The sequence below is a fragment of the Ipomoea triloba genome, chromosome 7 (genome assembly GCF_003576645.1).
Source record: "Ipomoea triloba cultivar NCNSP0323 chromosome 7, ASM357664v1".
Classification (NCBI taxonomy): domain Eukaryota; kingdom Viridiplantae; phylum Streptophyta; class Magnoliopsida; order Solanales; family Convolvulaceae; genus Ipomoea; species Ipomoea triloba.
In genome coordinates, this window is record NC_044922.1 from 24,589,311 (window position 1) to 24,603,760 (window position 14,450).

The following is a 14,450-nucleotide window of genomic DNA, read 5'->3' on the forward strand; positions in this document are numbered from 1 at the left end:
TATATATATATATATATATATATATATATATATATATATATATATATATATATATATATATATATATATATATAGTTATATGTTAGTTATTTTCTAAAATATAAATATAAAATTTATAAAAATATTTTACATTATTATTATTCACAATAATTTAAATAGCTAAACTCTAACTAAATTTAAAATTTTAATATAAAATATTAATATTGTGCACATATTTTTTGCGCATCGCGCATAAAAAAAAACTAGTAGTAATTATAAATGGGAGATTCTCACCAAGAAAGGAGAAAAATAAAGATATTTGTAAGAAAATTATAAATTATGTATTTTAATAGAAGTTATGAAATGTTTGTAAAGGTATATTCAATTTAGAATTTAATGATCTTTTGTAGACTTTTAACATGAAAAAGTTTATAAATATTTGTCCTACGGACTTATACAAAGTTATGAAAGTTTAAAAGATTCTAGAATAGTTTGGAAAGATTCTATGAAAGTCAATTAAAATCCTATTACTTTTGACGGTAAATACCGGGGTATATTGAGATCTGAATAGTAATAGTTGAATACAACGAGTAATCAGTACAAGAGTGTTCGTGTGTAAAAACCAGGTCTCCATCCTCTACCACAAGTCTGCTACTTATACTATGGCTATAACGACTTTTCTTCTAGTGAGTGTAACGGAGTGCTGGTAATGAGGAGCTGCATTGAGTGCTAGTAATGGTGAGCATTCATTGAGTGCTGGGTCGTGATAATGGAGAGTTGTTGCAGTAATTATCATCTTATCAATGTGTCGTCTTTGTGTAGAGGGTGACTGTTTGTTGCCTTCGGGTCAGTGCTGATGATTCGGGTCAGGTGTTGATGCCCAATTATCCTGTCACCAGTCCCCACACTCCCTAGTCAACAAGAGTGGTTGAGGTGGTTTGGGAGTAATGATTTGTGTAAAAAAAAATTTTCAAACGGTAAGATAATTGTGGCCGAGGTGATGACCTTGGGCAAAAATGGCCGAGGTGACGACCTCGGCCAAAAATGGTCGAGGTGACAACCTCGGCCAAAGATTGGACGAGGTGATGACCTCGTCATATTTTTTTGTTTGTTTTTTTTTTGTTTGTTTTTTTTAGCGTTTTGCGTGCGAGCTCACTTCGACCGGCCGTATGCCCGGTCGAAGGTCCACTCTCCCATCAGGTAGCTAGCGAGATCGAATCCTGTGCCGGGCCTAAGGGACTAGAGTGTGGTGTTTTCGAAACCAAGCCTTCAGGTTGACCCGAAAAAAACCCTCCCGTTAGGTAGCTAGCGAGATCGGATCTCGTGCCGGCCCTAAGAGAAAAGAGTGTGGTGTTTTCGTAAAAAAGCCTTAAGCTTTACCTTGGAAACACTCTCCCGTTAGGTAGCTAGCGAGATCGGATCTCATGCCGGCCCTAAGGGGAATAGATTTATTTTTTTTATTTGTGATAATTGTGGTCGAGGCACGGGCCTTGGCCATGGCCGAGGTGATGGCCTCGGCCAAAATTGGCCGAGGTGATGACCTCAGCCAAAATTGGTCGAGGTGACGACCTCGGCTAAAAATGGCCGAGGTGACGACCTCGGCCCAAATTGGCCGATGTCATGACCTCGGCATATTTATTTTATTTTATTTTCACGGAATTTGAGAGGTGACACCACTTGAGGAGGTGACACCACTTGAGAAGGTGACGCTGCTTGAGGAGATGACGCCACTTGAGGGGGTGACGCTGCTTGAATGACACCGCTTGAGGAGGTGACGCTACTTGATGAGCAGGACACTACTGGATAAAGAAGAGGCAAACGTCGCTGATGAGGAGGTGACACCCTGCCCTGGAAGGCACCGGGGTAGCCTTCTTTTGTAATATGTAAAGCTTTGCCTGAGATTTGGCCTCAGCTCTCAATGAAAGCACCAATGACGGTAAATACTGGGGTATATTGAGATCTAAATAGTAATAGTGGAATACAACGAGTAATCAGTACAAGAGTGTTCGTGTGTAAAAACCAGGTCCCATCCTCTACCACAAGTCTGCTACTTATACTATGACTACAACGACTTTTCTTCTAGTGGAATACAACGAGTAATCAGTACAAGAGTGTTCGTGTGTAAAAACCAGGTCCCCATCCTCTACCACAAGTCTGCTACTTATACTATGACTACAACGACTTTTCTTCTAGTGAGTGTAACAGAGTGCGGGTAACGGGGAGCTGCATTGAGTACTGGTAATGGTGAGCATTCATTGAGTGTTGGGTCGTGATAATGGAGAGTCGTTGGAGTAATTATCATCCCATCAATGTGTCGTCTTTGTGTAAAGGGTGACCGTTTATTGCCTTCGGGTCAGTATTGATGTTTCGGGTCAGGTGTTGATGCTCAATTATCCTGTCAACTTTAAAAGTCTATACAAATCTTGATTGAATACACTCTAAATTTCTTGACTACAAAAACAATATTCAGTTTAGTACAACTTGTTTTTGATGAATCTATAAACAAAATATGTGCAGTAAATTCGTAAAAAATAATATTTTTTTTTAGGCAATTCTTATTGGGTTAGCTGACATTAAAGTACCAAGTGGTGACTATCTTTTACAATTTTAATTATATTATATTTTTGGCTTATTATATACTCCGTAATTCGTTAAATGATTTTTATGTTGCAAGTTGTAACTTTCTCTCTCTGCATGACACGCATGATAGAATCTTATGTCGTAGTACACGCATAACAAGATACTTATAAGGCCCATTGGAGCCTTGGAGGGTGGTCCACCTTGGTTTGGCAGTTTATAATACGTACTACGTAAATATTTATTAGGGAAAATTATATTTTTCGTCCTTAAGTTATAGGGTAATTGCAGAATTTGTTTCTAAGTTATGGTAATACTCAATTTTCGTCCCTAAGTTCTCATTGACGTTGCACTTTTCGTCCCTGAGTTATTCAAATTGCAAATTTCGTCCCTAAGTTATCATTGCGTTGCACTTTTCGTCCCTAACTTAAGTTTGCAAATTTCGGTAAACTTTCGCTTTAAAAAAATTTTAATCGAATTTTTTCAGTAAACTTTGTTAAAAAAATTGGCATTGAACCGGAAAAGTTCGATTAAAAATTTTTTAAACGAAAATTTACCGAAATAGTTTTCGTCCCTAACTTAAGTTTGCAGACTTCGGTAAACTTTCGTTTTAAAAAAAAAAATTTAATCGAACTTTTTCAGTAAACTTCGTTAAAAAAATTTAGCATTGAACCGGAAAAGTTCGATTAAAAATTTGTTAAACGAAAATTTACCGAAGTAGTTTTCGTCCCTGACTAGTTTGCAAACTTCGGTAAATTTTCGTTTTAAAAAAATTTTAATCGAAAATTTTCAGTAAACTTCGTTAAAAAAATTGGCATTGAATCGGAAAAGTTCGATTAAAAATTTTTTAAACGAAAATTTACCGAAGTTTGCGCACTTATGTTAGGGACAAAAAGTGCAACGCAATGATAACTTAGGGACGAAATTTGCAATTCGAATAACTCAGGGACGAAAAGTGCAACGCCAATGAGAACTTAGGGACGAAAAGTGAGTATTACCACAACTTAGGGATGAATTCTACAATTACCCTATAACTTAGGGACGAAAAATGCAATTTTCCCTATTTATTATATTTAAACTAAATGTCTTTATATAAAAAAATTTTAATGACGAAAAAAATTTACAATTATGATTTAATAGGGTACATTGACTAAACCCAATCTTAAGAGAAAATTGTCATTTTGATCTACTAATTATAGGGGTCCTCCTAATTGCAGTCTACGACTTTCAAAAGTGTTAATTACATACCCTGACTATTCAATTTTTGTCAATTTTGGTCACTCTGGCCAAATTGCCGGCAAAATGTCGCCGGAAGTTAAAATAATGAGGGTATTTTAGACATTTCACATCTTTCTCTTCTTCTCCGGCGAACCACCTTCTTCTCCGGCGGACCAAGCAGCCATGGATGCATGTACAAAGCTTAAATGTATGTAAATTTTCATTCGCTAATCAACCAAAAGACAGACAACTACGCACCGAATCCGAATCTGATGCTACAAAATACTAAAAATCAATAGAGAAGGTAAAGAAAAAAGAATATGTTCCAATCTCGAGTAAAGACAAGGGGAAAGAGAAACTAACTTTGATGTTAGAGAGAAGAACAAGAGATTCGAGGAACGAAGTCCGACTCAAGCTAGGGGGATGGTAATATCGGCGGACCTCGCGATCGGGCGCTTCGCCGGAGACATGAGCTCCTCATCTGGATGAAAATTTACGATGCGTAGAAGCTCTCCACTCGCTTTGCTCCTCCTAGTTGCCTTGTCCGCTGGAGAAGATGGAGGCCTGATCGCCGATCGTCCAAAATTACGGTGCGCAGAAAATGGATGAAAATTTACGGTGCGTAGAAGCTCTGCACTCGATCGTCCAAATTTAAGCTCTGTATAGGCATCCATGGCTGCTTTGTCTGCCGGAGAAGATGGAGGAAAAAATTGGTTCGCCGGATAAGAAGAGAAAGATATGAAATGTCTAAACTACCCTCATTATTTTAACTTCCGGCGACATTTGGACGGCAATTTGGCCGGAGTGACAAAATTGACAAAAATTGAATAGTCAGGGTATGCAATTAACACGTTTGGAAGTCGTGGACTTCAATTAAGAGGAACCCTATAGTCATTGGACCAAAATGGCAATTTTCTCCAATCTTAATTATTTATAATTGACTGGCTTAGACCAAGAATGAGCAATAGGCCACTCATATTGAGAGTTTAACTTAACTTTGTAGTTACTAAGCCGACCCAACTTAGTTGTGGTTACCCTTATATACAGTAGGTCATGTTTGGTAACATAGCTTATCAACCAATTTTGATTTGTTTGACTAATATGAGTGTTTAGCTAATCGGTTTTTTGTAGCAGTGAATATGATTAATTAATGAATTTGAAGGTAATGAATCTTTGTATTTTATCTTTGTAGAAAATAAAGACAATATAACTAATGAGATTATATATATATATTTTTTGATAATGAATAAATTTGTTTCAATAAATGCATTGTAGACATCGAATTCTAAATTAAAGAAATGCATATGTATTTTTTTTTTTTTGTTGTAGCTACTAATTTATTTAATTTAATAAGAGTAATATAGTGGAGTACTTACTTTTCAGTAATATACATGCTCTAATATTCGTAGTATATGTTCAACAATTATGCCAACTCTTTGAGATAGACTTTAAACCTAAGACATTTCTTATAAAACTTAATGGGTAATTAAAAGTTAACGGAATATTCCGTTAAGTTTATATTAAGGATCACACTTGTGTGAGACCGTCTCACGGATCCTTATTCGTGAGACGGGTCGGGTCGAGTCAAAGAACCATGCAAATGTCATACTTATATGTGCAAATCTCACACTTATATGCTCAAATGTAACACTAATCAAAAATACAATTTTTGTTACTTATAAGAGAAAAAGTAATACATTTTTCATAATAAGTAATGTTGACAAGTGCCTCTCACTTATAAGGGCAAATATAATACTTTTGAGGAAAAATGTAATACTTTTAAATCGAAATGTAAAAGTATTGTATTTTCCTTTAAAAGTATTACATTTACCCTAATAAGTAACAAAAATTTTATTCATGATTAGTATTACATTTGAGCATATAAGTATGACATTTGTGCATATAAGTGTTACATTTGCATCTTGATCCGATCCGACCCGACCCGTCTCATGGTGAGACGGTCTCACACAAGTTTTTGCCTTATATTAATGAAATGTGAGGTTATTTAAGAAAAGAAAATAATATAATAGATGGTAAAGAAGGAAAATCATAAAAAAAAATAAAAAATCCAAATAATCCGAACTATTCATTTTATCAAATAATTTGATGGACATTTTTTTTAATTCCCATTACATGCCTTATATATATATATAATTTCACCAGAGGTCCCATTGTGTTTGGTAACAATTTCAAATTTAGTCTCAGACAATCGAATTACAATAATGCCACCGCATTTAAAAAAAAAATCCAATTTGGACCCTTGACCTGGACTCGCTCTATAGATATAATTACATCCTATTTCTCACGTAAGGCAATTGTTTCACATAATCATTTATATATATATATATATATATATATATATATATATATATATATATATATATATATATATATATACACACACACACACACACTGATTTAATTCCTAATGTGCAAGATTATATACGAGAAGTTTATTATAATTGACATTAAAATTAATATTTAATTTGCACGTTTATAAAAATAATTTTTTAAATACTTATTGTAATTGGTATGGTATTAGATTGTAGATACTACTTTTTATTAGAATTATTCTAAAGTTTTTTTAATTTGCTTTTAGATATGTTCGTCTTCGTCTTCTTCTTAATTCCTTGCTTGCTCTTTTTTTAGTAGTGTCTCATGCACAATTAAGTTATTAGTGTTAGTTTGAAAAAGTACATATTTGGTATATAATATTTTTTTAAAAGGAAAAAAAGGTTAGATTTTCCTTAAATGCAAACAAATGGGGACGGTTTGAGAAAGTATGCATTAATTTAAGGTTACATCGTAGTAGAGGCGATGTAGTCCGTGTCAGTCTTCATGCCGTACGTCAGCTACAACTACCCCGTAGGTTAATGCAAAAGGAAAAGGAAAAGGAAGCCTCATTTCATTTTCTCTCTCTGCTCTGCTAGTCAACCTCAACCGGAGAGGACACAGGAGAGAGTAACAATAAACGACACGACTGGAGAGAGCGTGAAGGAAGCGGCGCAGTGGAACCTCTCTCCTCCATGGGGATGCTAGCCAACGCCCTAGCTATGGCCCTTGCTATTAACGCCACCGCCAAGAGCTCTTTCACGGATTCTCAGGACATCGCCTTCGGAAACCCCTGGTGGTTCGTTTACGCCGGCGTTTCTTGCTTCCTCGTACTCTTCGCCGGTATCATGTCCGGCCTCACTCTAGGCTTGATGTCTCTCGGCCTCGTCGACCTCGAGATTCTCCAGCGCAGCGGCACGTCATCCGAGAAGAAACAAGCCGGTGCTTCTGCTTCTCCCTCCTCTTTCTTCTCTGCGCCTTTTAGCTTTCGCTACTTGTTTTAATCACTGTAATGTGTGGCGGTGTGTTCACCGATTTTATTAAGAAAAAAAATAAACAAACAAACATTGTGTTGATTATCGGGCATTTTAATGGAGTGGAGCTCTCTCACTTCAATTTTGCGCAATTCAGCGTGTATGCCCTGTATCGATTAATACCTAGTCATCGGCACAATTTTGAGCAAACACTTAGGTTATACTATGTGCTTGGTTCAATTATGCCCTGCATCTGTTTGTTGTATTGCATGTGTTCTTTTCCTTTAATGGCGTAATCTAATTTGTCTGCTTCTGCTGAACACAAATTCATCATCATCTTCTTCTTCTTGTTAGCCTTTTCTCCTATTTGTGTATCTTTGCAGTTTCATATGCTATTCTTGAACTGAACCACTCTAAACTAGCTTTCTGTTTCATTAATTAATGGTTAACTTGTTTGCTTTCAGCAATCATTCTGCCCGTTGTTCAAAAACAGCACCAGCTTCTTGTTACCTTGCTTTTGTGTAATGCTGCTGCCATGGAGGTGAGCTTGCTTTGTCTCTATCAACCTTATGATTTAGGAGTGGCATTTGTGTAGTTTATCAAATTGATTAGAATATTTCCCTTTTTCTTCCTGAGAAAAGGGTTAGACCATAAATTCAAAGATGAAAATTTTCACTACCAAGCAGGAATGGTCATAGAGTGTGCCCAGGATAAAGTAATTGTGCTTCAATATCGCAACGGAATCAGAGGTTTACTAATATGATTTCCATTCTCACATGGATTCTGCAGGCTCTTCCTATATACTTGGACAAACTTTTTCATCCTGTAGTTGCTGTTGTTCTCTCTGTAACTTTTGTTTTAGCTTTTGGTGAGGTATTGATTTATTGATGAATTTCTTTCCATCTCGGAAGCAGAGAGATCTTTCTAAAACTATACTAACTTGTTTTAGATATGCCGCTTCAGATTATTCCACAGGCAGTATGCTCTAGATATGGACTTGCTGTTGGTGCTAACTTTGTGTGGCTCGTGCGTATTTTGATGATTATTTGCTTTCCAATTGCTTATCCTATCGGAAAGGTAAATTTCATTTATCTCTTGCTATTACATCTGGAAACTGCATTAAATCTGTTTGTTTCTTTCCTTTCTTTTGAATAACATGACAAGAGTGAAGAGTTTCCCGCATATCCGAAATTGCGCCTTATTGTGCATAATTTGGAGGAATTGAATGATCATTTTCATGATATTTATTCATTGATTGAAAATTAAGGTTCTTGACTTGATGTGGTGATTTATTCATGATTTTTATCCATGTAACGTTGATGTGGTGATTCAGGTTCTTGACTTGGTATTGGGACATCATGATGCTTTATTCCGGCGTGCTCAGCTTAAAGCCCTCGTTTCTATCCACAGCCAGGAGGTAATTTTTGTGCATTATTGAGAGTAAAAAGCTTATGCATTACTGGGATGACCAATTCATTTTACCCCATGATGAAATTAAGTAATACCGTGATACTTTCAGGCTGTAACTGAGCTCTTCTCATCATAAACTACTGGCTTCTTTCTTCTTTTACTCTAGGCTGGTAAAGGCGGTGAACTAACACATGATGAAGCTACCATCATTAGTGGAGCACTTGATTTGACGGAAAAGGTCTAGCAAAATCAATGCATTGAAGTTCACTTTCTCTCAGTTTCCTGTTTCTTATTTATTTATTGCTCGGAAAGGGCAACCACCCAATGGTGGGAATGGCCAAGGTACACCCCTACCGGGTTTTATAAATAACGAGCAAAATAAGTGCATGTATGATGTGGGGCATATGGCCAAGGACATTACTCCAAACACCTTAGCCCAAAAGCAAGAGCGAGGCTGCAAGGGACAAACCCTCTCTGTACAAAATGATGTGAGAGAGTGACATATACAGAAATAAAAAAATCGAGCATCAATCGACCAAAGAGACTCTCCTTGGTGTCACAATATACGATTGAGCTAGTAAATAATAGTGGGATAAGAACAAGATATACAAGCAATGGTACGATAAAATAATTAGCTGTTAAGAAGTATATTCCAACAATGATAAAGCAAGCCCTATTTAAGTAGGTACATACATGATGGATCAAGTATAAAGCCAAGGAATCTCCAGGCATGTCTGATTAACCAAGAGAATCACCAAAATATCACTTTTGTAACATAGCCAAAATTGAAAAGATTCCCAGGACTTCTCCCACAAAAGAAAATAGCCATGTGAGAATGTCCTCTACCATATAACAATCCTATTATTGTGAGATTAGTGAAGCTCACCCAACTAACCCTGTTGTATGGAGAGGATGTTAACTCTCTGTTTTGCCATCCTTTCTCTTTTTAATTTTTAACATGGACGCCTTCAAGTACTAAATTGTTTCAGTTGATAATCTTATAAGATAAATCATGAGAAGGAAACAATTTTAAACCACCATTGCTGGAACAATCTGAACTTAGAGTTTGACACTGCTGGAACAATTTGAACTTAAAAGTAGTTGTGTTTTCACTTGTAATAAGTAGATAGACAGCAAGCTCACATGATTTTTCTGTTACCTTTTCCTCTCTAATTTTAACTACCTTTGGTCAACCCCCGTCTCATGCATATTCTCAAAGATGAATCTTGTTTCTCCAAATCTCAAAGATGAATCTTGTTTCTCCAATTCAGTGTCAATTATACGTGCTCTTTAGAACTTTGTATTTTTATTGTAGAGAATTGTGACTTCTTGTTTTCTGAAACACGTGCAGACTGCTGAGGAGGCTATGACGCCTATTGAATCAACCTTTTCCCTCGATGTAAATTCAAAGTTGGATTGGTGCGTTTATGCATAAGATTTCCATCTCTTCAGGATATTTATCTCCCTCTCAACCTATCTTGTATGTTACATTTGCCCATTAGCAAAAGAGTGCTGATTTTTACATGTCCTATAGAAACTGTCCATTTCTTTTTGTGTCTTTACCTGTAATAACCAACATGATACATGGTATTCTACCTTCTCAAGTTTTGAATGTTCATCTTGCTCTTATGATGAACCTATGCTTTTCTCCCAAAAAGTAAAGAACAGGGAAATCTCAGATCAGAGTAAGAGAACATCATAGTATTATGTATTACTTGGAAAATTCTGGGAGGGAGAGGGGGAGAGAGAGATCTTCATCATTGCGTCATCTCCTATCGTTTTCCTTTTTTATGTTGTCTGACATGGTTTCTGGAAGTCTGAAATCATCTATCTAATACACCTTGTACTTATACAGGGAAGCAATAGGAAAAATTCTTGCCAGAGGTCATAGTCGTGTTCCTGTTTATTCAGGGAATCCAAAGAACATTATTGGACTTCTACTGGTCTGTATGAAATTCAAGGGTCAAGATTCCACGACATCTATTATCTAGTTTACCAATTGCAGATTAGAGGATTAATACTGTCATGTGTTCTTTTTGCTGCAATACAGGTGAAAAGTCTTCTTACTGTGCGAGCAGAGACAGAGACTCCTGTTAGTGCTGTTTCCATCAGGAGGATTCCTAGGTCTGTTACCTCCCAATTTATTTTTACCGTTTTACTCTGTATTTCTAAGCAGAATCATAAGTACTCTATAAATTCTTATGCACCAACGTTCCAGGGTTCCAGCAGATATGCCCTTGTATGATATTCTCAATGAGTTTCAAAAGGGAAGTAGTCACATGGCAGCTGTAGTGAAAGTGAACAGGAAAAATAAGAGCCCTCCTATTCTTCATGAAAAGGAGAAAATTCGAGAGAGCAAACTTGGGAATGAGGATTCACAATTAACTGCTCCTCTGTTGAAGAAGCACGATCAAATATTAAATAGTATTGTGATAAATGTTGATAAGGATTTGCTGCTGCAAACAGCAAGTAAAGAAAAGTCTTTGCAGCAAAATGGTGTTGTGACAAATAATTTTACTGATCTTTCTGAGGATATTGATGATGGAGAAGTCATTGGCATCATCACTCTAGAAGATGTTTTTGAAGAACTTCTGCAAGTAACCTTTCCTACCATGCTAGTGAATTTACTGAAATTTATAGGAAAAAGTGTCAAATTGGCCTCTTAACTCCAATAAATAGGTGCAATGGGATCCCTTAATTGGAAAAAGCTCTAATGAGATACCCTAAATTAGCAAAATAGTGCAATCAGGTTCTAATCTTACATATTCAGTAGATTATCAGTAATGTTGCATTAACTAGGTTTCCATGTGTACTTATTTCATATGTGGTGGTGATTTGGTTTGATGAATTGGACATCTTTGAACAAAAAAACAACTTAAGATGCAGGACTCTGACAACCGTGGCTTACTCCATCCAGCAATATCACAGCCATTGCTATATTTTAAAAAATTGATTTTTTTTTTCAACAGCCATGGGTATCTTGTTTATGTTTGACAGCCGGTGGCTGTTCTTAAAAGACAATTCAAACACTTGGGATAGATGCAAGTATTAGAACACCACATGTTAACCTAGTCATGCTTAATGTTTAAGATTAGGATCCAGTTGCATTATTTGGCCATTTTAAGGTACCTCATTGAAGGGTTTTTTCCCCCTTCAGTCAGGGGACCCACTTGCACTATTCATTGGACTTATGATTGACATTTTTTCAAAATTTATGATTGAAGTTAGCGAGAGATGTCTGCATTTTGTAACTTATAGGTCCTTGGTTGCACATCTTTTATGACTTGTTTTTTACGAGTGCAGGAGGAAATTGTAGATGAGACTGATGTATATATTGATGTACACAAAAGGTATTACATATCAACTTTCTGTTTGTATTTCATGCCTTTTCCTCCTTTTTATTTGACAATTAATATCTTAGATAACCTTAGCACACTAACCTAAATTATCCTAATAGCAATTTGGGATTGTTTGGCATTATTATGATTGCAGAATACGCGTTGCTGCAGCAGCAGCAGCTTCATCTGTCGCTCGAGCACCTTCTGCTAGGAGGCTGACAGGTCAAAAGGCTTCGGTAAGTTATGCAGCATCTTAATAACTTGCTTTGCAATGATCAGAATAAATAAAAGATGCAGTAATTTTGTGCATTCTTATCTCAAGAACACCATTCCCGTTGCTTTGACACATGGAACAAGCCTATGGATGTAAGTAAAAAAAGAAAAAGAAAAAAGAGAGAGTTAATACCTAATTTAGTCATAAACATCTTTTTGTGCTTAATTGGGTCTTCGACTTCGATGGTTTTACCTAATTGAGTCCTATGTCTGTAGCTTGGTAATTTTCCTTCTATCCATACTCAATTTAGTCTTCGACTATAGTGGTTTTACCCAAATTAGTCCTTGACTATAGTGGTTAATATCCAATTTAGTCCTCGACTATAGTGGTTTTTCTTGATTTAGTCATTAATTCTAACCGCTGAGGATTCAATTAGGTAAAACCATCAAAGTTGAGGACCCAATTAAGCACAGAAAGACATTTAGGATTAATTTGAGAAAAACTACTATAGTCGAGGACTAAATTGGGTATTAACTCAAAAAAAAAAAAAATGTAAACAAGAGATGGTATAGAAATAGAACCACTGGGTTTTCTTGGGGTTTCTTGTCTTTAAAAACTAATTAAAAGTCATTCGGATATGTTTATACTTGAAAATTTGCTTACTTTAGTTCCCTTACAAAATATGGATCCAGAATGGACCAAAACCAACATTAGAAATCATTCGTAGAAACAAATCGTGTGTTACTGTGCTGTGCCATTTCATATTTTTGTGGTTTACGTATTTCAATTAACCAGGGAGGCCAAGGAAAGCAAGGAGTAAAGGCAAAGAAGTCGGTTGAGGACGACTCAAATAGATAAAGCGAAAAGAATCTCTTAATGAGTGCCCACCCGGCTCTAATTGTCTATAGAAGGTTTCTACGTAACTAAATTGCTTGACTACATGTAAGATGCGGATGGTAGACTTTTTGCTTGTAACCAACCTGTAACACTTAAAATCACAATGGTAGGCTTTAATGATGAGTATGGTATAGTAATATTTTGTAGCTGTAGATAAATTCTTCCTTCTCTGTTTTATATACGTATTTGATTTTTCTTTCTTATGAAATTTTCCTCCATTTTAGCTTGTGTAAAATAAAATGAGAGAAGTTTATATTGGTTCGAATGACTAAATTTTTTTAGAGTTTAGCTTGTCTTAGTAATTTTTGTAACATTTCAACTTTTTCTCTCTTGCTTGTATCTAATCCAGTTTTGTGAATGTTGAAACTGTTTCTCAGTATTTTTGTAATTCTTCCTTAATTCTGCATCAATAATCTTGTAAGGTAGATTCTTTTTGTTGACTGCTCTATTAGAGCATCCTCAATAGTTAGGTTTTTTTTTTTAAAAAAAAGTTTAGCATTCACCTCATCATCTACTACCTTAGTAAGTTTTTTTTTTCCTTCAGTTTTTTATGGATTCGTCATTTTATTCCACTATATTTTAACTATTTCTTTATTTATTATCATTGTAAAAATTATAATTACAATTATTATTTTTATTATATTAAAATTAAATATGTCAAAATTAAAATAAATTTATAATTATAAAATTTCAATTCTAATAATATTAAAATTAAATACTACATTTATATTGCATCAATTTTTGTTCAAAATTTAAAAATTTAACAACAAAATTAAACAAGAAAAACTTTTTAAAAAATAAAATAAAATAAAAATAAAAAGAAGTTGGCCGTTGTAATGGCCAGCTTAAAAAAAATAATACAAGCTTCATTTCAGAGTGGTTGTCAGCTGGTGGCCACTCTAAAGCACCCCAATAGGTGCATGTGGAACAAACGCCCGCTGGGGCGACCATGTGCTCAAGCGCACACTTTTTTTTTCTAACAAAAAACCTTCACTTGTAGGCAAAAAATTTACTCAAAGTCTTCCTCTCCCATTAGCCAAAAATTCATGCTCAGTTTTTTCTACATTGCAAAAATCACAAAAAATGCACTAACGTCTAACGTGGATGCTCTTAGTGTTATACAAAGAAGTTTTTAATTAGAAGACTTGGCTAAGAAATTTGCTTTTCTTTTACTTCTTTGTTGGTCACTTCACTGATTATCTTCGGTATGTATGACTTCAGTAATATGAGAGTGTTCTTCAACTTTATTGAACTATCTTCATTTCTTAATTTTACTACTTTTTTCTCCAATACTTTTTGAGGCTTACTTCACTAGATGCTTTTCAAGTCTTTTATGTTACTAACTTCAGTTCTTTTCGCTTTACTGTCAGCACACTAAGTGGTAGGGGACTGGCCAAATGGTTTGCTCCATTCACATGGGTGAGGATCGAACCCCCAACCTCATACTTAAGGGACAAGGTGCTGAACCACCACGCCAACCATATTGGTTAAAATAAGATATTAAAAAAAAGT

The 14,450-nt window shown here is 35.5% G+C and overlaps 1 protein-coding gene across 1 annotated transcript; it reads left to right on the forward strand.

Annotated features, from left to right (window-relative positions):
* Positions 1-6,659: 6,659 nt before the first annotated feature.
* Positions 6,660-13,203, forward strand: LOC116024815 (DUF21 domain-containing protein At4g14240-like). Its single transcript, XM_031265816.1, has 13 exons — positions 6,660-7,047; positions 7,544-7,620; positions 7,869-7,947; positions 8,029-8,156; positions 8,413-8,496; positions 8,656-8,727; positions 9,841-9,908; positions 10,345-10,432; positions 10,540-10,613; positions 10,708-11,086; positions 11,793-11,839; positions 11,982-12,063; positions 12,837-13,203. Exons 1-13 carry the CDS (start codon positions 6,801-6,803, stop codon positions 12,897-12,899), a joined length of 1,488 nt encoding a protein of 495 aa, XP_031121676.1. The 5' UTR covers positions 6,660-6,800; the 3' UTR covers positions 12,900-13,203.
* The last annotated feature ends 1,247 nt before the right edge of the window (positions 13,204-14,450 follow it).